At 46.9% G+C, this 24,625-nt stretch overlaps 1 protein-coding gene across 1 annotated transcript; it reads right to left on the reverse strand.

Annotated features, from left to right (window-relative positions):
• Positions 1-356: 356 nt before the first annotated feature.
• On the reverse strand, positions 357-24,401 carry CYP27A1 (cytochrome P450 family 27 subfamily A member 1). Its single transcript, XM_084829329.1, has 9 exons — positions 24,030-24,401; positions 15,621-15,811; positions 13,078-13,277; positions 10,883-11,080; positions 10,459-10,619; positions 4,553-4,719; positions 4,257-4,338; positions 3,211-3,414; positions 357-995 (listed from the first exon to the last, which is right to left on the reverse strand). The coding sequence occupies exons 1-9, from the start codon at positions 24,261-24,263 to the stop codon at positions 870-872; spliced, it is 1,563 nt and encodes a 520-aa protein (XP_084685455.1). The 5' UTR covers positions 24,264-24,401; the 3' UTR covers positions 357-869.
• Between the last annotated feature and the right edge of the window lie 224 nt (positions 24,402-24,625).

Below are 24,625 nucleotides of genomic sequence, written 5' to 3' on the forward strand. Positions count from 1 at the left end.
AACAACATCTGGAGGGCCACACGGTTCTCACCACTGCTGTAACCCACCCATTCCCAACAGGGTTCCCTCCAGGAGTTTTGGACTACAACCCCTATTGGCCCCAGGCAGCATAGCCAATGATCAGGACTAATAGGAATTGCAGTGCAAAACATCTGGAAGACACTAAGTTGGGAAACACTTCTCTAACCACTATACCCCACAGGCTTTGATGCAAGGATTAACTCTTGACACACACTGCATATCCCCTCCCCCCTCCCCCACCTTTTGTATAGTATAATGTATATATCCAGTCTTTCATTAGATAAGCCTGTTTTACTCTAGTTGTCCCACAACCATATTCCTGTAATACTAAGAATTATAATCGGTGAACTTCTTTATTTAATTCCCTTGTTCTTTTGTTATATATGTTCTTTTTTGTTGCCTGTATTTTTAACTTTATTTCAAAATAAAATACAATTCCATGGGAAAAGCAAATGCACCAAGAGGTCTAGCTCTTTCAATGAAGCAGAGAGCAGGGGATGGTATGTTGCTGGGGAAGGAGGGATTTTAATCACCACCAACTGCTACAATTCCTTTGTCACGGGAGCCCAGGAACAGGGAAGAGGTGAAGCAGCGAGTCAACCAGTTCTGAGGGGCACAGGCTAAGCTGTAACCCCTGTGTATGCACATACACACTGCAGGCATGAAGTGGAAACAGAATATGGTGCTGAGCCTTGCAAGACTCATGGGAGAAAGCTGCAAATGTTGTCAAAAGCTCACGGTGATCTGGGTATGGAAAGATCCACAAGTTGACCAGCGGAGGGCACAATCGCATCCAAGAGTCGGGCTCAAAGTCTTTGTGGTGTATCAACATGACTTTGGAGGTTCTCTTAAAGCTCTGTCTGTCTCTCAAGGAACTCCAAGTTAATGGGCCTGTCTGGAACAAGCACAATCCGGGCGAGGGACTTCACCTCCGTGCACTGCGGGTCGGACCTGATTGAGAATATGCGGATGAGCTGGAAATAACCCAGAAAAGAAGTTGCACATTATTTTAGGGCAGGGGTGTTGAACCTCTCTCAGCCTGGGGCCTGAATTCCACTCTAGAGAAGCCCTCAAGGGCCACATTCCAATGGTGGGCAGGGCTGAAGGCAAAAGGGGTGGGGCCAAAAAACCCAGCATATTTCACCTGCCAGTATCTAAGTCCTGGGAGATTTTAGAATTTAACCTTCTAGAATTTAAAAATATTTCTTCTGCCTTTCAGGGCAGAAGCCCTCCCAAGGTGGCTTCATAAAAGCGGTAAAAACAAACACAATAAAATAGCAATAAAAACAACAATAAAAGTCAACAATAAAACTAGCAGCAACAACAATGGCAATAACAACTAGAGCAGTCATATCAACAGAAGGCCAAAGTAAAATATGTTTTCAAGCCTTCCTAAAAGCCTGCAATGACGGAACATGGCAGACCTCAAATGGCAACTTGTTCCAAAGGCATGGGGCCACTGCAGAGAAGGCCCTCTTATGTGTGGTCACCCACCCAACTGCTCTCATAGGTGGGCAAATGAGAAGAGGGTGGGGGGGTGAATTGTACAAAAGCTGGGAAACCACCCAATGATTGGTGGATGCAAGAAAAGGGTGGGGCCTGGGAAAGGGGGTGGGGCCATCTGGAGAACCCCGGAGGGTTGGATTTGGACCTTGGGCCTGAGATTATGCACTGTTTTAGGGAGAAGCTTCATTCTTTTGGTAATTGTTATTAAATTTTCTCAAACTTTTTAATATGTTTTGTCATTTTTGTGAGCTGCTCAGAGAGCTTTAGCTATTGATTAGTACAGAAATGAAATGAAAGAATTCTGTTGACTCTCTCTGGTCATGCCCTCCTCCCAACCCCAATTGCCAGACATTCCCCCAAGTGTGATGACCTCTTTTGTCTCAGATTGCCTATAGCACAACATTGGCTTGCCAGTAATATGGTTGCCATGCTGGCAAAGCCGTTTTAGCCTTCAGAGGGGAAAAGGGGAGCAATCCTTTGACCCATAAAGTTGCAGCCACTGAATTCCCCTGAACTGAAATCCCAAGGAGCTGTTTCCGACATGCCACTTTCTTCCTTTCCCCCAAAGTTATTTTGTCCTCCTGACTGGGTAAAAGAGCCCAACTTTTTGTACAATTATGCATGGTGTGTAGAATGTGGATAGGGAAACATTTCTCTCCCTCTCTCATAATATTAGAACCCAGGGTCATCCCATAAAGCTGATTCGTAGGAAATTCCAGACAGATAAGGAAGGACTTCTTCACATAGCCTGTAGTTAAGCTATGGAACTTGCTACATCAACATGTAACGATGGCCACCAATTTGGATAGCTTTTAAAGGGGATTGGAAAAATTCCTGGAGGAGAAGCTACCAATGGCTACTAGTCCTGATGGTTCTGTGCTACCTCCAGTACCAGAGACAGTGAGCCTATGTACAGAAGTTGCTGGGGAACATGGGCGGAAGGGTGCTGTTGCACTTGTGTCCTGCTTGTGGGCTTCCTGTGGGCAGCTGGTTGGCCATGGTGTGAACAGAATGTTGGACTAGAAGGACCCTCGGTCTGATCCAGCAGGGCTCTTCTTATGTTCTTAATTACTTGGGGTGAGGGTGGCAGGAAATATTGCTGTCCTTCCTTCTTGAACCGCCTGCTTGCCTCCCTGATTTTGAATCCGAGATGAAGTGGAAAGGGGCTAACTGGGGTTGATGGAGGGGTGGTGCAGAATGAGCAATGGCCATGGGGCCATCACATTTATATTGCCAGGACTGCCCCCACCCCACCTATCCCCTACCTTCCATTTTCTGGTGCACATGTGGCTGCATCCTATGCCAGCCTTCCTCAACTTGGTGCCTTCCAGATGTTTTGGGCTTGAGTTTTGGACTCTAGCATGGCCAATGGTCAGGAATGATCAGAGTTGGTTCCAGAAAACGTCTGGAGCGTACCAGATTGGGGAAAACTGCCCTATGCTAAGGTATATGTTTCCAGCATGTTAAAAGCCACCAGAAGTAGGTACATCATCCACTGCATTTCCAGTGGGCAGAGATCTAGCATGGGTGCCTGACGTTATTCCCTGGATAAGGAAAGTTGGGGTTGGAATTTCACAGCTGCATTCTGCCGCTTGGGTGGGGTGGGGGGAGGGTGCCCGAAGCAGGGGATTTCACGACCTCCGTTTACTAAATAGATAAGAGATTTGTATAAGAAGAACTCACCCTGGCAAGTGCCAGATGCATCTCAAGCTCAGCAATGCGGCGTCCCACACAGGCACGTACCCCATAGCCAAAGGGGATGGAGCTGAAGGGGTGGGGGGACAAGTCTCTCTGGTCTCTCAGCCAGCGACGCGGTAGGAAGCGCTCCGGCTTGGGGAAGCTGGTCTCATCATGTGACAGAGCGTAGTGGGCCAGCACAAAGAGGGTCTGAGCCCAGCGGGAAGTACAGAGAGTTAGGGACAGACTTTGCAAGCCGCGTGAGTGATGAAGGCTTTGCTCTTCACCGACAGGCTCCCCTAAGCAAAACTATGGGTGGTGTCGAGAGCGGCCCAGAAAGCTTGCTTTCTAGTCATGCCACGTAGCTTATCATTTCCCATTATTCCTTTAATGCTCCTCAGTTCTAACATACAGCTGTCATCTAGTCCAGCTCTCATATTACCAATAATAGTAATAATAATAACAGTAGTAGTAGTAGTATTTTTTTCCACTTGCAAGGAATCCATGGTGGTCCTCCTCCTTCTCGCTTTATACTCACAACAACCCTGTGAGGTGGGCTGGGCTGAGAGTCTGTGACTGGCCCAAAGTCACCCAGTGAGCTTTATTTATTTATTGCATTTATATCCTGCCTTTTTTCCTCTTACAAGGAACCCAAGGCAGCTTACATTCTCCCCTTCCTCCTCTCCATTTTATCCTCACAACAACAACCCTGTGAGGTGGGCTGGGCTGAGAGTCTGTGACTAGCCCAAAGTCACCCAGTGAGCTTCCATGGCCGAGTGGGGACTAGAACCTGGATCTCCCAGCTCCCAGTCCAACACTCTCGCCACTATGCCGACTGTGGACTAGAACCTTGTTCTCCAACACTCTGACTGCTACACCGCACTGGCTCTCTAACACTGGTTTTTGCCAGCCTCTCTTTCTATTAGGGCTGTCCATATGGCAAATCCAGCGACTCTCCCTACTTTTTAAACTTTCAGCTCCATTTCTGGCCACTGAGTCTATGTCACAAATGAATGTCTGAGCGGCAAGGTCAGGAATGCATCTCTACTCACATCCTTTGGAAACTTGTACCCTCCAACAACCACATCCTCCTCTGCAATGATTCGGGCATTGGTGGGGACCACGGGGTAAAGCCTATAAGGATATCAGTGGAGGTGTCACTGTGCAGCACAGTAAAGCAGGGGGGCTCCCCATAAACACAGAAGCACAAATGGAAATGGGTGGAACAGCTTTCTCGAAGCTGGGCACAGTGATAGTGGTGAGCAGGAAGCACCGGGAGCTACCACACTCTTAGTCTGAGGTTCAGGATTGTGCTCTGTTCCCTCAGACAAACACAGAGGCCTCTTACCTGAGCGTCTCCTTGATTACTGCCTTAAGCAGTGGCATCTTGGCAATATCCTTGGCATCAGGGATCCGGTCTTTGGGTACCACATTGGTCACTTCCTGATATAGGGCTTCCTGGATGTCCAGGTCTTTGGCCAGATGGTACATGGCCCATGAGAGAGTATTGGAGGTCTGAAAAGGCAAAGCAAGGGGATGGGGTGAAGATGGTACCTCTGGGCAGCAAACATGAAACAGGATCCTGGAGCTGATTTCTGCATACAAAAGATGTCAGTACCTTGACATATACTGACTAGGCTGGGATAGTCAAAATCTCTCCCACAATCTAGGTTCAGATTTCTGCCTGGATAACTGAAGTAGGTGGCTTTCGGAAAGTCCATCTCACAGCTTAACCTTACTCATGAGTCTCAAATCTCTGCCAAGGAGGAAGGATGGGATACAAATGTAAGAAATAAAGATGACATGGAATACAAATTAAGAGTTAGAGGTTTCAGTCAAGTTAACTAATTTTTAGTTAGCATACGCCTTTTGAATTATTTGTGAACTGCCCAGAGAGCTTCAGCTATTGGGCGGTATAGGAATGAAAAAAAAAAAAATATTAAAACAATTTAAGCAAGAGGCATAAGAGCAAAAGCTCAGGATAAATGCCTTTTTTGAAATATTGAAGCTAGCATAGGATAAATCTTGTATTTATTTATTAAAATATGTATTTCCCGCTTTTCTCTCTTAAAAGAACTCCAAGGCAGTGAATGCAATCAAGTTAAAAGTGAATACAGAACTAACAAAAACTAAGGAGTGGATTTTTACATAGGACTGTGAGCTCCATTCAGTTCTGGTACTCAAAACAGATTCCTGGAGTCAGTTAGCTCTAAGCACCTCTTTTTTTTTGCACCAGACCTAATTCAGGGATCTTAGTGTTCTAATTTAAAAAAATGAAGTAAATCCTGCAAGCCTGAAGTCTGGCCACTCCAAATCTAAGCCAGGGATTCCCAACCTTGAATTCCAAGATTTTCTTGGACTACAGCTGTCATCAGCCCTGACTCAAGGTTTGGAACCACTGAAAGCATTCCCAGTGCTGGGTGCTTCATATTGTTTCCAGTGGAGGTGGGGCAGGGGAGGAAATGAGAGTCTGTACTGTAAAAGAACAGCGTGTGTCTGTAGTACCAAAAATCAGAGCAATGAAACGATGTGATAAATAGTTATGTAGCGGTATATTTACCGCAAAAATAAATAAATAAGTAAATAAATGAGCTTTCACCAAAAATGTTTAACATATTGAAATATGCGTTACATTCAATAATGGCAGAGTAGATTCCCCATCAAAAAAGAAGAAAAACCAAGAAGAGAAAACCAAACCTATATACTGTATGTTACTCTTACAGTCTTCTCTATTCTTATGCACAAAGTCCTTCTGACGTTAAAGGAGTGAGCTGGGCCGCTTTAAAAATCTCATTACATGTAATTTGATGTGTATATATTTACTTCCATTGGGGAACAGAAAAGGCCCACCAATTCCTCCTCCAGGTTTTCTGGAAAGGGAGCAAAACAAAACCTAATGAGCAATCCTGGAAGCTGCCTTCTACTAAGTCAGACTCTTCTTCCATCTAGCCCAGTATTGCCTTCATGGTTTGGCAGTGACTCCGGAAACTTTCCCAGCCCTACCTGGAGTTGCGTCTTGAGGAAAGTAGGAGCCCATTCATTGAGCTGCAACCCTGCATCATAATAGTTCTGAATAAAGTAGGCAGAACCTTGCTTCAGTGTGGTAATAGCGGCTGGGTTATGTTTGCTTGGAAAAGAATGAGACAAATTCCTGGCAGACAGGTCTGTTGATAGTTATTAACCATGATAAGTATAGAGATTTCATGTTTATAGGCAACCTGCTATTGAATAATATGAATTGCTGAGAAGGGGGAAAGATGAAAAGAGGGCTGTTGCCCTCATGTCCTTCTTATTGGGCTCCCACGAAGCACAAAGATCTAGATGCGCCTGATCTCATCTGATCTTGGAAACTAAGCAGGGTCAGCCCTGGTTAGTATTTGGATGGGAGACCGCCTGGGAATCAGACTTTCTGCACTGAACAGGGGTTGGATTCGATGGTCTTATAGACCCCTTCCAACCATATGATTCTATGATTCCATAAAACCAACAGTGGCAGGAAAGTTCAATAATCCTCCTAAACAGCCAGGCCTTTGCCATTTGGCAAAAGCTGTTCAACAATGGGACCAGGCGGGTATCCTTAGGTAGGACATTCCACAACATGGGTGCCATGACCATGAAGGCCCTTGGAGACACCTGCCAAATTTTAGTTGGTGAGAGGATATAGAGCTGGAGCAAGGCCTCTGGTGTTGATCTGAATGTAGTAGAGATACAAATGGGAAGAGCAATACATCAAAATTAACACAGCCTTAACTCATAACCCTATTGATAAAAATGTGCCCGCACTGAATCTTCGACTGCACTAAAGCTTTGACTAATCTACAGATTGAAGATTGTAGCCCACATTTGGACTATAGTTTACATACTTTGCCCCCTTTTTCTATTACCTGGCTCTTTACAAATAGGTGAAGTTCCCAAAAGCAAAACTTGTTTTACTGGTACTTAAGTAAAACACTGCACTTACATATGAATATTAAAGTGAAGATTATATAGCACAGAATATGGGCCAAGCTACACCTACGGGTTTTTTGTGTGTGTGCTTCCAATGAGGTTTCACCATCCGTCTTTCACACTATGCAGTACCCACCTCGAATTGGAACCAGAATTTCCTGTTTCCGTGCTTCCACTTTCAATAACTTGATATCTCGGTATTTCCCTTTAATGTGCTCTGATTTTCTGTGTTCATTACCATATCTGGTTGTAGTCCCCTCCCATGCCTGTCCATATATGGCAGTGTTTGTATTTCCCTCTTGTCCAATCACAGTGCTCGACAGCCCCATGTTGTCTTCCAGCTACTGTTTGCATAGGTTCCTCAGCACACTCCATTTCCTCAGCAACAAGCAAAGGGCTGAATGTGCACATGCTTGTCTGATCTCGGAAGTTCAGCAGGGTCAGTCCCGGTCAGTGCTTGGATGAGAGACCGCTTGGGAATCAGGCTTCTTGCATTGAGCAGGGGGTTGTCCTATCCCTTCAAATGAGACTAAGTTTTACCCCCCTCTATCCCCTGCTTTGGCTTTTTTTTTTTAAATTAAGGCATTATCTTCAAAGCTTCAAAGCTTCAGATCTTCAAATCTTCAAATAAGTGAATCTTTGAAGAAGTGAATCTTTGAAGAGTTGTAGCTTCTCCAGCCCGATTGCTCCGCAAACTTGCCTGGGCAAGCCCAGGCAAGTGTAGATGTTTTCACAGTCCCATCCATGCTCACTGCACAGAAAACACACATATCCAGGCAGACAGTCCTCAGTGTCCATGGACTAACATTGATAAAGATGTCCGTGGACAATTTTAATATCATCTCAGGAGCAGGGGACAAACACAGGGTGGTCTTCGAAGATGCGAAGCTAGCAGCCCCCCCCCCCAATGCGAGAGCTGGGTGCTGTCGCCGCTGCCCCTCTTCCTCGTGCTGGCTGCAAAGGGCTGGCACGGGGGAAAGAGCATTGGCAGACACCCCCCAGCCTCTCACCCAGGCCTCCAGCAGGTGTGGGGGGAGAAGAGGATAGGTGCCTCCTTCTTCCCTCCACTCCCACCTGCTACAGCAATGGTGGCAAGCGACAAGCTCTCACCGGGCTTTGAGCCCTAACAGGATGCTTGCACCATCCCTACACACACACACATACACACACACACGGATAGAGGAAGAGAGGGACATTGGGAGGGGAATCAGCAGAAACAGGAAGAGTTTCTGCTCCTCCAATGAGAGCCGCTGTCTTTAAGAGCAGGAAAACAGCACAGATCTCGAGTATGAACCATGCTCACGCATTTGATCAAGAACCGCAATGGGGAAAATGGGTGAGTGTGGATAATCATGTTTTAATGCGAGTGTGTTTAACCCGACAGGACCCCGACTTCGGTGTGATGGCGGGCGCAATGTAGATTGGCCCTATATGAAGTTAGAGAAGTTATTGTAGTTGTAATTGTTTATTAATAGTGCATATTAAGTATTGATTTTTATATGCAAACTGCTCAGATATTTTATTATATTATGTGGTATACAAATACAAATAAATAAATAAATAAATGCACCGAATTAGAGAATAAGCACAAAGAAAACTGGAATTATTTGGTTGGATCTAGACATAGTCATACTTCGCGTAGAACCACTGAAATAAATGGGACAAGTCATGACTAACTTAAGTTTCATTGATTTCAGTGGTCTGCTCTAAGTATGACTCAGTCTAGATCCAACCTTTTGTGATCACAGTCAATGGTTCAGAACACAAATATTTGCTTGTTTGAGATGTGTGTTGTCCATCTGCATGGTTTATTCGAAGCTGGATATCTGAATTTTGTAGAAGTCTTCCTGTCCAAGTGCTTTGCATGAGTCCTTGTGGTGGCAGGTGATAGGGGTTAGGCAGGGCAAATTACTGGAGGTGGAAGCACATGATGAAGCTCATACTGATGATGATCACGATGATCACAGAAGCTTCACCTCCTGGACGCTGGAGCCAATGCAGCTTGGCAGGCAAGATAAATTCTTCTTTGAATTGCCTTTCACAGCATTAACCACAGGTAGGCAACCTGGTACCTTCCAGATGTGTTGGACTGCAACTGCCATAATTCCTGACCACAGGATGTGTTGGCTGGGGCTTATGGGATTTGCAGTCTAAAGAGGCCATATAAACTGTAGGAGACATGGAATGAATAGCCGGGTACACCACCTACTCTCTATCCTTCACCAATGGCAATGAAATGTGATGAACCATCCAGGACTGGTCGTTGTCTTGTCAGGATTGCATCGTCCTTCCCCTTCACAATCAACACCACAAAGAGACAAAGCTTCAGGCTAATACAACTCTATTTGCTAGAGACTAGCCTCTTTGCAAATGCAGATTCAAAGAAGCTCTCAGACTGTCTCAGGTCTTAAGCAACTAATCTGTGATCTCTAATCAGAGGGGACAAACCCGAAGTTAGTGAAGTTGTCAACAGTTTGCCCATGGACCTCACGGCCAAACATGCTTTGCAGTGATGCCCCTCCCTTAGGGTGGCTCCCTCCTACATTGGCTTCTAAGAGTGGCTATCCTGGCGGAGCGTCTAAGCCCTCTCTCTAACTTTTCCCGCTTTGCTTTGCAACGTGCCCTAGCATCTCTCAAATCATGCCCCTCTTCCTCCTCCTCCTCCTCGGAAACTTGCGTCCTTACGGTGGAGGGAGGGGGCAGTGATGCAGCCTGGACTATCTGTTTGTCATGGCCTTCGGTGGAATCTCTCCCAGAGTCTTGGGGATCTAGGGAAGGTCCCTCCCCCGGGCTCTGATCTAGCTGTTCCAACTCTGATTCAGAATCGGAGCTGTCATACATCTCAAGGGACTTGGACTCATCCCCCTGAGAGTCTACAGATATTGGTCTGTCTAAATGTTTGTGGGAAGGAGCATAGCTCAGTGGTACAGTACATGATTTGAATGCAGAATGTCCCAGGCTCAAACCATGGCATCTCCTGTTATCCAGGAAAGACCTACCTCCAGGAAAGACCCATTGTCAGAGTAGACAACACTGAACTAAATGGATAAATAATCTACCCATGTATAAGGCACCTCCCTATCTACTGATGCTCCAGAATAGTGATCTTCAGCTTCTAGCACATATCAAGATTGGGATAATTTAAAGGGCATTCAAACATCAACATGAGGAATGCTATGTTAATTAGCCGGTGACAACGTGCTCTCTAACACGACTAGCATTAGCCAGGGCTAGCAGGGAGCTTTTCTCCTCATGACCCTATTTTGGTGTGGATACCCAAATAAGGCTAAAAAGTCAACACCCTACCGTGTCTACGCCAGCAAGGAGCAGCTCAGCTATGCTGCCATAGATCTCTTCACGGCTAATCCGTCCACTGGAGAGTAGGTAGGTTAGGTAGCCTGAGACCTCCTCACCCCGTTCCAGGCGCTCCTCTAACTCCACCATCTTTCGATCAATCAGCTTTTTTCCTAGAGCAATGAAAGAGCATCTGTTACCATGGGAACACAACGCTAAGCCTGTCATGACAGCGCCCATCACAGGGGCTGGGGATCTACCACTCACCACTGACTTCTTTGCTTCCCGCCTTCTTGGATATGCAATGAGGCCTAGGGCGATTGCACATCCTCCCACTCTCTCAAAGGAGGAGGGATAGATCCCAGCTCCTCAAACGACACTGAACTAATTCTGACTCCAGATGAAGAGTTATCCTGGATCCCCACCTTTCACGTACCAAAGGCAAAGATAGTGTCCCAGCCCTGCAGGTAGCGGTTCCAGTAAGGCAGCACATCCCGGGTCCACTTGGGTAGGATGGTGACAAAGATGGAGTTCTTCAACATGAAGCCAATAGCATTGATAAAGCGCTGCGTCTCAGCAGGGATCTGCTTCTCCAGACAGCCAATGCGCGTCTCAAAGAGGATGTATGAGATGCCTGGAGGTGAAACACACAGCTGAAAGGTCTGGAGGAAATGTCCCCCCCCCCCCCGATCTACATAAAATGGCAGCTAACAGAAAAAGAAAGCCGCAGTGAAGTGAAAATGGGCCATATCAAAACATGGTATGTGGAGAATGGAGGCTGAGAAGAGGAGGAGCTGAGACTGGGGGAAAAGGGAAGGAGAAGACTGGGTCGGCCATACTGAGGGACAGATGGCTGTACTCTGGAGCTGGGGGAGCAAACTGTGGTGGTTAGAAAGTATTGGAATGACTGGCAATGCTGAGGGGGGGGTATATGATGGCCCCACTGGTAGCTAGACAATATTCTTTACATCAGGGTGGGCAATTTGCAGCCCTCCAGATGTTGTTGGACTGCAACTGCCATCAGGCCTCATCACTGACTATGCTGGCTAGAGCTGATGGCAATTGCAGCCCAACAACATCTGGAGGGCCACAAGTGGCCAACCCCTGTTTTACATGATTTACCTAACTCTCCAGGGTGGTGGTGTATCCACCCGCCAGTCATGTCCTCTATTCTAAAAGACTATACCTTGTGTTAAATGATAAGCCCCAGTACACGAACATAAAAAAAAAAAGAAAGGGAAAAAAATGATCACCCTTATTTCAGACACACTAAATGTGAAACTACCTTCCTTTGCAGTCTTTATTCTGACTATGCTACATATCAGGAGGTTGCCACTGCAACTCACAGCATGAATCTGCTTGATTAAATTTTTTTTTTAAAAAAATCTGCAAATGTTTATTTTTTTTTTAAACATGCATTTTGAATAGTTATGCGTTTTTAGAAAAAAGCTATCCCATCCTATTATCCCCCATTCTAGAATACAAAGGAGAAAAGTGTTTTTTAAAGGTTTCATATCTATATTTAGACACACACACACCAATCCAGGTTCATAACTGAAAAATGGAAACCCTTCTTAAATTGAACCCCATGATCAGTTGCCTGTGCTTAGTTCCACTGGCATCGATGAGCTTGAGCAGGGGCAGTTTTAATTTCCCACGCCTTTCTGAAAATAAATGTTACCACCAGCTCCATGTGGCCAAGACCCTGCAATGATGCAATAGCAACGTGGTTCCTGGCTCCTTCCCCACCTCCTGAGGAAGGCTGTTTGGCTTACAGGCAACTTTTCCTGTCTCCATTATCTTCTCTGCAGAGGCTTCCCCAAAAGCACTGTGGAGCTAGAAAGGAGCTTCAGGGCCAAACTAGACATGATCATCTTTAAATTGCAGGTTTTAAAAAATGGAAATAGAATTAACTGCAGGGGTGTGTGTGTGTGTGATAATAATTACCAGAATAGTGGCAGGCATGAGTAAAACTTAAGGCTTTCCTCCACTGCTATGGTCCCTCTCAGTGAGGATTTTGGGGGAAGAGCTGTAGCTCAGTGGTAGAGTACCTGCTCAGTGGTAGAGTCATGGTCCAGGTTTGATCTCTGGGTCGACCCCTGGCATCTCCAAGGGGGGCTGGAAAAACTCCTGCCTGGAACCCTGGGGAGACACTGCTAGATGGACCCATGATCTGGCTCAGTATAAGGCAGCTTCCTGTGTTCCTCCCAATGCAACAACCACCTTAAGCGAAGGAAGGTGCATTTGACTTCATGCCAACTTTGGCCCATAATCACAAGATTTCACCGATACGACTGCGATCATGCCCGTATCTTCCTGACATTTGAAGGGCTCATCCTTCACCTATGCATCAGTCACAGCAAGGGAACTTAGGAAGCTGCCTTTTACTGAGCCAGACCCTTGATCCATCTAGCCCAGTACTGTTGACACTGACTGGCAGCAGCTCTCCAGGGCTTCAGGCAGGATTCTTACCTTGCTCTACCTGGAGATGCCGGGGATTGAACCTGGGACCTTCTGCATGCAAAGCAGGAGCCCTACCACTGAGCCACAACCCCTCCCCTACCATGACAGTAACAGAACAATCACTGAAAGGAAAGAACTTGCTGTCCTATATTATAACTGGCCACACACCTTCCAAGGCGAATCGGTATAATACACTGGCCATATCTTGGACCATTACCCCCGAGGGGCTCTTTTTCCTCTCATCCTCCAGATGCACCATCAGGTCAGACACCACCTCATTGATGGCATCTGCATACAACACGGCCTCTGAAGGTTTGAGCATCCTCTTGTTCAGCACCTGCCGCAGGTGGTACCATCGCTCCCCATCCCTGGGAATGAGAGAAAGAGTGGTGTGTGTGTGTGTGTGTGTGTGTGTGTATGAAACCCAAATGTCCCTTGGAATTCAGGCAGGGAAACACCCAGCCTGGGCACTTCTTCCCTATCTGCCAATATCCACTCTTAGTTCTGCCCTGGGATCCCTCTCATGCTCTCAAAACAGCCTAGATCTTCCACCTATCCCAGAGGTCACGGGTAGGTAACCTGGTGCCTTCCAGATTTTGTCAGACTACAACTCCCATAAACCCTGACCACTGGTCACACTGGCTGGGGCTTATGGGAGCTGTGGTCAAAAACAGATTGCCTCCCTCTGTCATAGGGCAAGTTCAGGCAGCCCTTACCTGCAAGGAATGGGAGAGTCATTGGGCCATTTTCCATCCCCGAGTCCAGACCTTGAGGCAAGGGTGTCTTTTAACTCAACGGACAAATTCAAATTTGGAGATGCTCCTGCGGGCCACGCTCCCCCAATGGCAGGTGGAGCTAAAGGCAAAAGGGGAAGGGCCTACATACAAAAAAATACCCGCATATTTTACCTGAAAGCACTTGCTGCCAGTAACTAAACCTTAGAATGGGAAACTGCACAAAGGCTGGGAAACCACAAAATGATGAGGGGAATGGGTGAGGCATGGGGAAGGGGGCTAGGGGAGCCTCAGGAGAGGCATAATTTGCTTTGGAAGTGTTTTGATTACTTCTAAATGTGTAATGTTAATACACTTAAATAAACAGATTAATTTGTAAACTCTTGACCTAGTTTTGCATAGTTTTCTCTCTGTTCAATTGGAATCTAAATGAACCTATGTGATCTACATGCCTGGCTACCTAGACTGAATGCAGGTAAATCCCAAAGGGAAAAGGTACCTGTCTTCTCCTAGGATACTCTCAGCATCTCTAACTTGGTTTAACATGGGACACGACATCAAAAGAATTGGATCTGATTTTTAAAAATTTAATATTGCAGCAAGTTCTTCTTGAAAAGTAACCTGTTTTAAAATGAAACCTGAATTTAATACAACTACTAAAGCTCACATTGGTAATCTCTTAAAGCTGAATCCAGGATCCGCTGATCCAAGTTTTCAGTATGAGAGAGGGAGACAAAAAATCTATTATTTCTCCATACCTTGCATAATTTTGTAAATCTCTATCATGTCACCCCCACGTGCCTTTTTCTAAGATAAACAGTCCCAGATGTTGTAACCTTTCCTCACAGAGGAGTTGCTCTAGCTCCTTGATCATTTCTGGTTGCTGTTTTTTGCACCTATCCCAGCAATACAATATCCTTTTCAGACCACTGATTAAATGCTAAATCCATCTTCTCCCTCCCAGATTCAAAATGGGAAGCATGTAGAGGGCAAATCCAGGGCTGCATGATGATTACAATGCAGAAGCAAAAAGTTGATAGTGGGCACAGAATTCAATTTGGTAGCCTGAGAATCTCCGCTTTCACAACAGAAGCATGTTTCTATAACAGCCTCCCCCATCTTGGTGCCCTCCAGATGTGTTGGGCTGCAACTCCCATAATTCCCAGCCAGCATGGTCAATGCTGGCTGGGAATTATAGGGACTGCAGTCCAGCACATCTGGAGTGCATCAGGCCGGGGAAAGCTGTTGTATAAGATAGCACTGCAAGTACACAATGCTTTGTGAAATCTCTGGAAAATGGGTGGGTTCTATGTGGCTGAGCAGCATTTCCAGATGTTAGCCAGTAGGCCTTTAGTAGCTCTTTGCCTCTCATGACTGCCAGAAGCATACTACCTCATGGAAAGTAAGCAAGTTGGATTCACGTACACAGTCTGCAGAATCTAGCTTGGGGAGGGGGACAGAACTTGATTCTGTTGTTGTTAAGCACAGGCTACACACAACCCTTTAGGCACATCTGCCAGCCTTGATTTAAAACAAAATAAAACACCAAAGCAGCTTGTGGCACCGTAAAGCTTATGCCAAAATAAATTTGTCAGTCTTAAAGATGCCACAAGACTCTTTGTTGTTTTTGCTGTAGTAGGCTACCCTCTGGAAATCATTACAACAGAAGCAGCCTAGGTAAGTTCATGATGTAAATCATTAAACACAAGGCAGCCTAGGTAAGTTCATGATGTAAGGCAGTGGCAGGGAACATGTGGCCTGCCAGATGCTGTTGGACTGCAACTCCTGTCACCCCTAGCCAGCATAGCTAATAGTGAGGGATGATGGGAGTTGCAGTCCAACAACATCTGGAGGCCCACACATTCCCCATCCCTGATGTATGGTTTGTGCCGCTCCTTGTTTTTCTGCATAGAAGCCTGGGTATTACCAATGTAGTGGCAGCCTGGCATGGGATACGTTGGGCTAATTCATACTCACTCTGTGAAGGGGCCATAGGGCAAGTGCCGCTTGTCCCGGTGTTCCTTCCAGAGGGCCATGTCGCTCCGGATGGGATACTTCCCTTCCTGACGCAACAGCTCCTCTAAGACTTCAGGACTGCCGATGTTAACATTAACGTAAGGGCCATACCAGGATTTCCAAATGGGGCCATACAGTTTCTTGGAAATGACCTGGAACAGACAAGGTCAGTGGGGTCAGGCATGGCACTTGGCCATTCCCAGAAAACAAGCATGTGCCTTTATTGCTCAGTGGAATAATTTGGTCCGAATGCTGGATAGGGAAAGGCCAAACCATGTCATAACCACAAGGGCAATCACATCATTCTCAGGAAAACTATGCTGCCATTTGTTTTTAATTTTTAGTCTTTTCAGGGTGAATGAGTTGAAATATAGCCTGGCATATAGCAGATTTGGACTCAGCATATACAAAATATATATCTAAAGAAGGAGGCCCACTTCTGCTCCAAAATGCCTCTAGATGTCGATTTATCCACAAGTCTCAAATTGACTGAATGGAAGAGTTCTAAGAAAAATTCTAAGGAAACGGCAGACTACTTAAAATCAGCAATAGTTACTAATTAAAAGAATTCTTTGAATTTTGCCTTCATGTTCCAGGGATGCCGTGCTAGGATAAATACTTCCAGAAAAGATGATCAATGATTTGCATTATGATTGGTTTTGAAGGCAAGAAATATGCAAGAAATATAGTCCATGAAGAGGTTTGGGGGCAGATGTAATTTAAAAAGAGGATCAGAGCCAAATTAATGCTGTTGTTTAACTGAGTTTTGTTTGGAACTCCCTGTGATAAGGGTTTCAATGTGGCATTATGATGGTGCTCCAGAATATTAACTGATTTTCTGAAAAATAGTATTCTTTATTAAATATTCTCAAAATATACCATGTCTTGGGATTTTGTTCTTTTTATTTTTAGATTCAGTTTAAAGACAAAATCAGCATAGGATCCGTAACACTGTAAGACTGCAACAACACAAACATAAGTAGTAATTTAAAAACAAATCAAAACAAAACAACCCCAAAACAATCATATGCCAACCTGTGTTTTGCTCTGTTTAGTTTCCACTATACATACAATTCTAAATATGATATATTGAGATTTTGTGATGTTTGTTTTGACTGTAAGCCGGAAGTACAAGCTGGGTTTCGAAGAGGCAGTGGAACTAGAGATCAAATCTCCAACATTCGCTGGATCATGGAGAAAGCAAGAGAATCCCAGAAAAACGTCTATTTCTGCTTCATTGACTACGCTAAAGCCTTTGACTTTGACCCTGATGCTGGGAAAGATTGAAGGCAAAAGGAGAAGGGGACAGCAGAGGATGAGATGGCTAGATAGCATCACCGATGCAATGAATATGGACTTGAGCACACTCTGGGAGAGAGCGCAGGACAGGAAGGCCTGGCATGCTATGGTCCATGGGGTCACGAAAAGTCAGACACGACTGAACGACTGAACAACCACCACCAAAAGATTATTCAGGCAAAATCAAGGAAGCCAATGGCAAGTCAAAACATGAACATGAACTAGGAACACCAGGCTCTGGGTGGAGGGGGGAGTAAGGGCTGTAGCAAGCAAGAAAGGTCCCAGGTTCAAATTCTGACATCTCCAGATAAAGCTGGAAAAAATCCTATCTGAAACTGTGGAGAGCTGCTGCCTATCAGCACAGACCAGAGGTGTGGTTCTCCAGATGTTGTTGGACTCCAATTCCCATCACCTCCAACAAGCATGATCAGGGATGTTGGGAGATGGAGTTCAGCAACATCTGGAGGGCTACAGGTTCCTCACACCTGGCATAGACCATTAGTGTTCAACTGGTAGGTCTGGGGCTCGGGACCCACTACCGGGTTGCAAGCAGTCTTAAGCTGAGTTCAGGGCCAGCGTCAAGGGTCAGCAAGGTTTGGCACCTGCTGAGGGCCCACACCCCAGCAGAAGCCCGCTGACTAGGGCCCCTGGGAGTAGCTCCTCCTCTTCACCATTGTAACCTGCTTGTTCTTGCTCTGGTTCAGACAACAGTGGCAGTGAGGAGGAGCTGTAGATGCCCCTGCCTACTTGCTCGCTGGCTTCCTGCCTGTCAGGTGAGCAACTGGTAGCAGTGATGAGAACAAAGATGAGGAGCGACAGCAGCTGGCGATAATGGCTGTGAGAAGACAGACTAACTGGGGGAGGGGGCCCATGGAGGGTGTCTTGCCCAAGGGCCCTCAGAAACCTGGAGCCAGCATTGGTTGGGCTGCAACAGCATCACTACCACCATACCAATATATGGTAAATGTTTAAGAAGTGGGTTCCCTGATGGATGCGTTGTCTAAAGGTGGGTCCCAGGCCTGAAACTGCTAGCAAAAGCACATTTAGTAGTGCCACAATACATGCAACTACTTGAATTGCTTTTTTTTACTAGTGTACACTTTGCAAATGAAATATGTTGGAAGTTTGATGGTGTTTGATGGCAGGAAAGCAGCATGATTCCACTCTCTGGAGCTGTAATAAAACACCATGCAATCAAGTTGATCTTTGCATGAATCTTCTGCATGTATTGTCTGCCAATTTGTAAATTTGTGAGTGACAAAAGGTACGGTGAGAGTGAGTTTTGCTGTATCCCTACTTCTGTGGTCATGTCAAGATGTTCTTGGTGTCATTTTTTAAATAAGGCAACACATACATGATTTGCATAATAGACATCTCCAGATATTTCAGCCTACAACGCATATCAGCCAGAGCCAGCATAGGCAATGATTAGGGATGATGAGCGTTGGAGTCCAACATCTGAACGACCACATTTTCCCCACCTCTGAAGCAAAATGTCCTTATCGAGAGCCATAATGCCTTCCAGAAATGTGCAACGTACATTTCCTGCCCTGAAGTCACACTTTTCTAAACATAAATTGAACAGAGTAGAATCTTTTCACTTAACTGTTCTGGGCAGAGAACATTTTAAATAGCTTCTTCAATAACTTTGCTGTAGACCCAAGCTTCAGGCTTTAATAATTCCATGGGATTATAAGGCATGCAGTTTAACAAAGTTATACCTGTTGTTGTTCTAGTCCAAGGATCAACAGGTATATACTGGTCTGTGTTACCCAAAGTTCTATTGCTGTGCAAATGTTTATACACATTCATTGGCTCTTTGTGTAACATGAATTCACTTTCCCATGTCTTCATGGGACCTACAAAAGTCTTGATGGAAGATTTCAGTTTTCCATGAGTGGGTAGTGGTGGTGGTACAACTTTTCATTCCCTAGATCCACATGTTGTCCATTACATTTTACACTCTTCTTCTGAGGAGCTCAGTTGCATTTTAGCATAATACCAGATCAACAAGCCCAAGAGATGATGACTTGCTTAAATCACATGATCTTGGCCTACAGCAGGAATGGGGAATATGCCCCTCTCCAGCTGCAGCTGGACTGCAACTCACATCAGCCCTCTCCACTGGCTAGGAGTGATGAGAGTTATAGTCTAGCAACATCTGGAGTGCCACACGTTGCCCACCCCTGACCTAGATAATGGTAACATACCACTGTATGGCATCCCTGGGCTCCATCAAGCAGGACATAAGCTCATGAAACCATCCAATGAGTTTTTCCCTGATCTATTGAGGTCCTTCAGCTGGTCTTACCTTTCAACCTGGGTTGTTGTCTTGTGCAAACCCAGTGCGGTTCTGCAGGGTGGCTTATTTTTCATGAACAAGTCACTCTAAGAACCTATGCCTTGTTGTAGGGTTGTTCATACCCATGGTGGCTTCTTGTGTCATCTGAACCTGGCAGGGTGATTTCATTGTGAGTTGCTGGGAATGGCTAGAGAGCCGCCCAGCAAAAGCGGTGAAAACCCCTGCTGCTCCTCACAATCCCTCTAGTGCTGTCGCCATCCTCTCTCACCCATTCTCAGTGCCCTCCACCCCATGCTCCTAAAAATCAAGCAGGACACCTGACATTGTCCTTAATGCATTTGCAATTAAAATTTCTTTTCCAGTCCTGTGCAAGTGTGCAGGAGTGAATGTCTGCTGCTAGGAAGTTTGTGCAATTTTCCCCTCTGTTTTTCTGCTCTGCCATGAGATTTGTGTACGTTTAGCGATCCTGCTCACTGCTCTATAACCCATATGTATATGTGACAGCTAGCAGTGGAGATCAGTGGAGGGAAGCGACAAACATGAAGGGCAGGGGAAGGGGTAGCCAAAAGTGGCGACGGCTGCAGGAGAGGAGTTTTAGGGGCGGGTGTTCTTCCTGCAGTAGAATATGAAGCAGCCTTTTTTTTAAAAAAAGGTGTTCACTAGCAAAGCAAGCACAAAAATGAAGAGTGAAATTGACAAGGACATTGACAAGAGGGGGATATCTGTGTACTTGGCTAAATAGCAGACAGGTGATCCTGCACATAAGCACTCAGAAAATTCATTTGCCATCTGATGTGGTGGTGGTGGTGAGGGCTTCCCTTGGTAGCTGGCAACCCCAGTGGATTGTATGTAACCCTTCAGAAAGGGTGCTGAAGGGTGCTGATGTAGGGACCAAGGGAACAAGGAATTCTGCTGCAAAGATGCCTGGGATACATGCCAGAACCAGCAAGAGGACTGAGGGGGCTGAGGGGGGAAACAAGTCATTGCAAGCCACAGAGAGCCTGATCGTCTGTCGGGTGAGTGAGCAAACAACCCATGGTGGCTTATTCACAGGTGGCGTCGCATGACATGTGAACCGGCCCTTTGAGTGTAGGTGGTTGGTTTCCATGTCCATGACAGAAGCTTGAATTTTTTGATACTCATCTGTACTGATCAGTGTGGAAATCCAGGTGATGCCTGAGTACAGGAGAGGTGGGGCAATACAGAAATACTTCCCGACCCTTGAGTAATACATGTGGCAGTGAAGTTGTTTTACAGGTATCAAGGTTCTCTCCTCTGAGAGTCAGCAGTACTTTGTCCAAAGTAAGTTGGGTGTTCTGCTCAGAGTTGTTGGGAGAACTATGTACGCTACCTTGAGCTCCTTGGAGGTAAGCCAGGATATGAATGCAATTAAGTATAATAAATAGCCTTTACTGCTGCAGGCCATTTACTTTGTACCATAAAACTTAACAGGACCCTCCAAATATTAAATATGTTCCTTTCTCCATAGCCTCAGCTTGAGTTTTTTTTCTTATCCTGTTAGGGCAGTGGTAGAGAACTGGTACCCCCTCTGCAGCCCCAGCCAGCATGGCCAATGGTAGGGGATTATGGGAATTGTAGTCTAAACCTGGAAGGCACCAGGTTGGCTACCGATGTGCTAACATGTGATGGACATAGAAAAGTGGCTTTTACATATATTTATTATTATTCAGATCTAAGCAGAGCATCACAGTGTTTTTTTTCTTTCTACTTCCATGCACATTTACCTGAGAGTAAGCCTGAGAGTAAGCCCTGCTGAACACAGTGGGATTAACTTCCAAGTCAGGATGCACAGGGTTGCTCTGTTAGTCAGCTATGGTTTGCAACTTTGCATAGCTTCATACCAACAAGTCAGTTAATCTCAGCAATTTGAGTTCCTTTGGCCTAGTTTTCAGAACAATTCACAAATAGCAGCAAGTACCAAGCTATTTAGCTGCTGAAAAGATTCTTGTTTACTAGGAAACTGGCTACTTTCCCAGGATGTATTTTCTAAAAAAACAACAACCCAAGACATTTTGTTCCTTGCATCCCAACAGCAGTACTATTGATTGAGTTCCCAGGATGGACTGGGGTTTCAAAAGGCCATGGAGCTTGTAAATACACCCACAGCCACACCTTTGGGCATGCCCATTAATTCAGAACCTTGTTGATTGGGGGGGGGCAGCGGCAGTAAAACTCTGCTGAGAATATCCTAACTCACTCTTGTAATCATCCTCCCCCCCTTATATCTTGGCAAAACTTTTTGCCACCTCAGTTCTGCAGGAGTATAAAACATGTTCTCTCTAGCAAGGCCACCTTCCTGCACGGTTTGTCTTGCAGGCTGTTTAATCCCATCCAGCTTTGTATTTAGCACAAGATGGCTTAGCTGCTGCTGTGCTTTAAAGCTCCTCCTCCACTCTTCCTCCCCTCATTGTAGGAGGGAATCAAGCCCTTTGAACTGTTTGGCTAATCTCCCAGTAACAATCTGTATTTGAAAGTGTCATAATCTTTCTCTATGCACTTGAGAGTTACCTGTTTCGCTGGTCTCTTGGGCCCTGGGCAAACAGTCCCTAGAATGTGTGCCCAATGTTGGCTCCCAAGTGCTGTTTCCTGGTCTGATCAGTCACAGTCCCTGAGTAGCCAGCATTTCCCGCCTTGTAGAGGAAACCCTATAATGAGGCCCCTTTTCATGATTTCAAAATTCAAGCCATGCGGCAGTTCAAATGCCTAGCCGCCTGATCACTTTCCCAACCCTTGGGTCATTTGTGTAATTCTTCCCTTTTCGAACAGGGATAGGGAAGCTTTTTCCCCACGGAGGGCCCCAATCCTTGGTGAACAATCTGCCTGGGGTTGCAAGTCAGTGGTGGGTGGAGCTGGAGCCAAAAGTGGGCAGAGTCACGCTTCCCCCCTCTCGCTAACACCCCATCTGTTTCTTCCTGACAGTCCTTTATTCCCCCCCTTTTTCTGATGCCCCATCTCTCTCCCCCTCTTTGCCCAGCAAGCCACTGAGGGAGGCACAGATGGCTCTTGCCAGAGGTCTGAATGGATTGCTTGCAGAGGGTTTTTGAAATTAGGCCAAGGGCTGCATGCAGTGCTACGGCCACAGGTTGCTTCCCTGTTTGAGAACATAGGCACCAGAATGGAACAATAGCGAGTTAGAGATCACAGTGCCAGTGCCCTTGGGAAGTATCCTGCAATCCATGCTCCCAGCCACTGTTGCAACCAGTGGTCTGTGCACAGCAGTGCGCCAACCCTCGTGTTTTCTTGAGCCTCCCTGACTTCATGCTCAGCTAGTACTCATTGTTATTTGTATAGGATCCTATCTTGCGCTGTGTACTATTGTAGCATTATGGATTTAAGCAGCATTATTTGTGTAAGATGGGCAGGATCAGATACAAACTCATAAGAGTTGGGAAACAGGATGATCTGCAGATAGAGAAAGACACTCAAGGACACATATCTAGAGTCTCACTCTGGACTCAAAACTTTATCTCATGGTTTTGCAACTGGCCCAGGAGTGTGGATCTCCCTGCCCACAAACCTCTGTCCAGAACTGTAGCTTATGTGGGAATTCACTTCAAGGAGTAGACTATCCATCCCCCACTGCCTGCCAACTTAGAATCATAGAATAGTAGGGTTGGAAGGGGCCTACAAGGCCACCGAGTCCAACGCCCTTCTCAGTGCAGGAATCCAAGTCAGAGCATCTCTGACAGTGGCTGTCCAGCCTCATCTTGAACACCTCCAGTGTGGAAGAGCCCACCACCTCCCTAGGTATTTGTCCTCCGCTTCACTTCCCGCTTAGCCGACCATGTTCTGAAATTAGTCCCATATGCCTCCAGCCCTTTGTGCTACAATGCTGATGCCAGACAGGACTTCATTTGACCCACGATGAGTCAGCCCATCAACCCTGCAGTGCAGGGGTTTAGCCTAGGGCACGTGAGGTACATTAAAGTTTGACTGCATCTGAGCATGTGCAGAGTTGTCTTCCCCTCAACACATCTGGGCTTCCAGAAGGCAGCATAACCTTCCTAATCTACAGCAGAGGGTAGGTAACCCTGGCCCCCCTGCAGGGGTTTTGGACTACAACTCCTACCAGCTCCAGCCAACATAGCAAATGGTCAGGGATTATGGGTCCAAAACAACTGGAGGTTGCCTACCCCTGGTCTAAAGGAACTACCTGGTCATCTGCGGTAAAATGCTGTGACTTCCCAGCAGATTGGAGCCTCAGCACCGAATTCGAAAGGCTCAAGCACTCCAGGGAAGGCTGGTGGCTCCAATTTCGGTGGGGCTGTAATCCATTCTAGCTTTCAGTCAGGACCATCCAGAACTCTGAAAGAGGTATCCCAGGTGCCGAACCCGATCCCCACAAAATAGCGTTGGCACCTGGGATAGCTCCTTTAGAGCTCCGGCTGGTCATGACTGAAACCCAGAATGGATTCACAGCCCCACTAAAATCGGAGCCACCAGCCTCCACTGAAGCCCTCGCTGAGGCCAGCTGGTCCCCATCCTGCCGTGTAGGATCCTAATGGTCGCGCAGGGCCCCGTTGCCTTGCCCGGCGAGGTGTCACCTTTCTGGGCCGATCAGTCACTTGCTATCTAACCCATCTCCAAGCGCCCGGAGAGAACGCGCCCAGCTTGCTCATGCCCGTGCCAAGCCCAGCGACCCTGGGTGAGGTCATCGAGCTGACCCCCCGCCCCGTCCGGTTGCCTCTCCCCGGCGCCCCCCGCCCCCCGTGGCCGGGCGGGCGGGCGAGCGCTCCGCCGGGTCCCACCTGCAGGCGGTGCGTGTGCAGCAAATAGCCCCTCACGAAGAGCCAGTAGATGGATCCGAGCACCCCCGGGCCGGGCAGCTCCTCCGGCCGCTTCAGCCGCTCCTGCCCGCGGGAGGCCGACGCCGCTTCGGCGGCGCTGGAGGCGCCCCTCCACGCGAGAGCGGGGCGCGGGCCGGCGGGCCGCGACCCCGGCCGGCGCCCGAGCCTCGCGGCGAAGCGGCCCCACTTCGCCATTGCCGGGCTGGATTGAGCGGCGGGCGGAGGACGGAGAAGAGCGAGCGGGCAGGAGGCGGCAGCTCCAAGCCGAGCGGGGCGGAACCGCCCAAGGCACGAAGGGGAAAAGCAGGGGGCGGGCACTGCTCGGCCGCCCTTCGCTGCACCCACCGCCTTTCCCGGGCGCGTAACCACCGATCAAAAGCAAATGGGCGGCTCGCATTAAACCGCCACAATTACTGTCGTGATTGGAGCAACCCAGAGGTTTAAGAGCGGCAACTATCCAGTGCTGGCACAGTGGGAAAAAAATCCCGCAGGCAATTCTGAGAACACCTTTATTATTTGACGCTGTAAAGCCGCTGCCTGAAACTGATGGGCCAGGC

Source organism: Heloderma suspectum, chromosome 1, assembly GCF_057233095.1.
Source record: "Heloderma suspectum isolate Gila_16-S chromosome 1, 16-S_ref, whole genome shotgun sequence".
NCBI classification, from domain to species: domain Eukaryota; kingdom Metazoa; phylum Chordata; class Lepidosauria; order Squamata; family Helodermatidae; genus Heloderma; species Heloderma suspectum.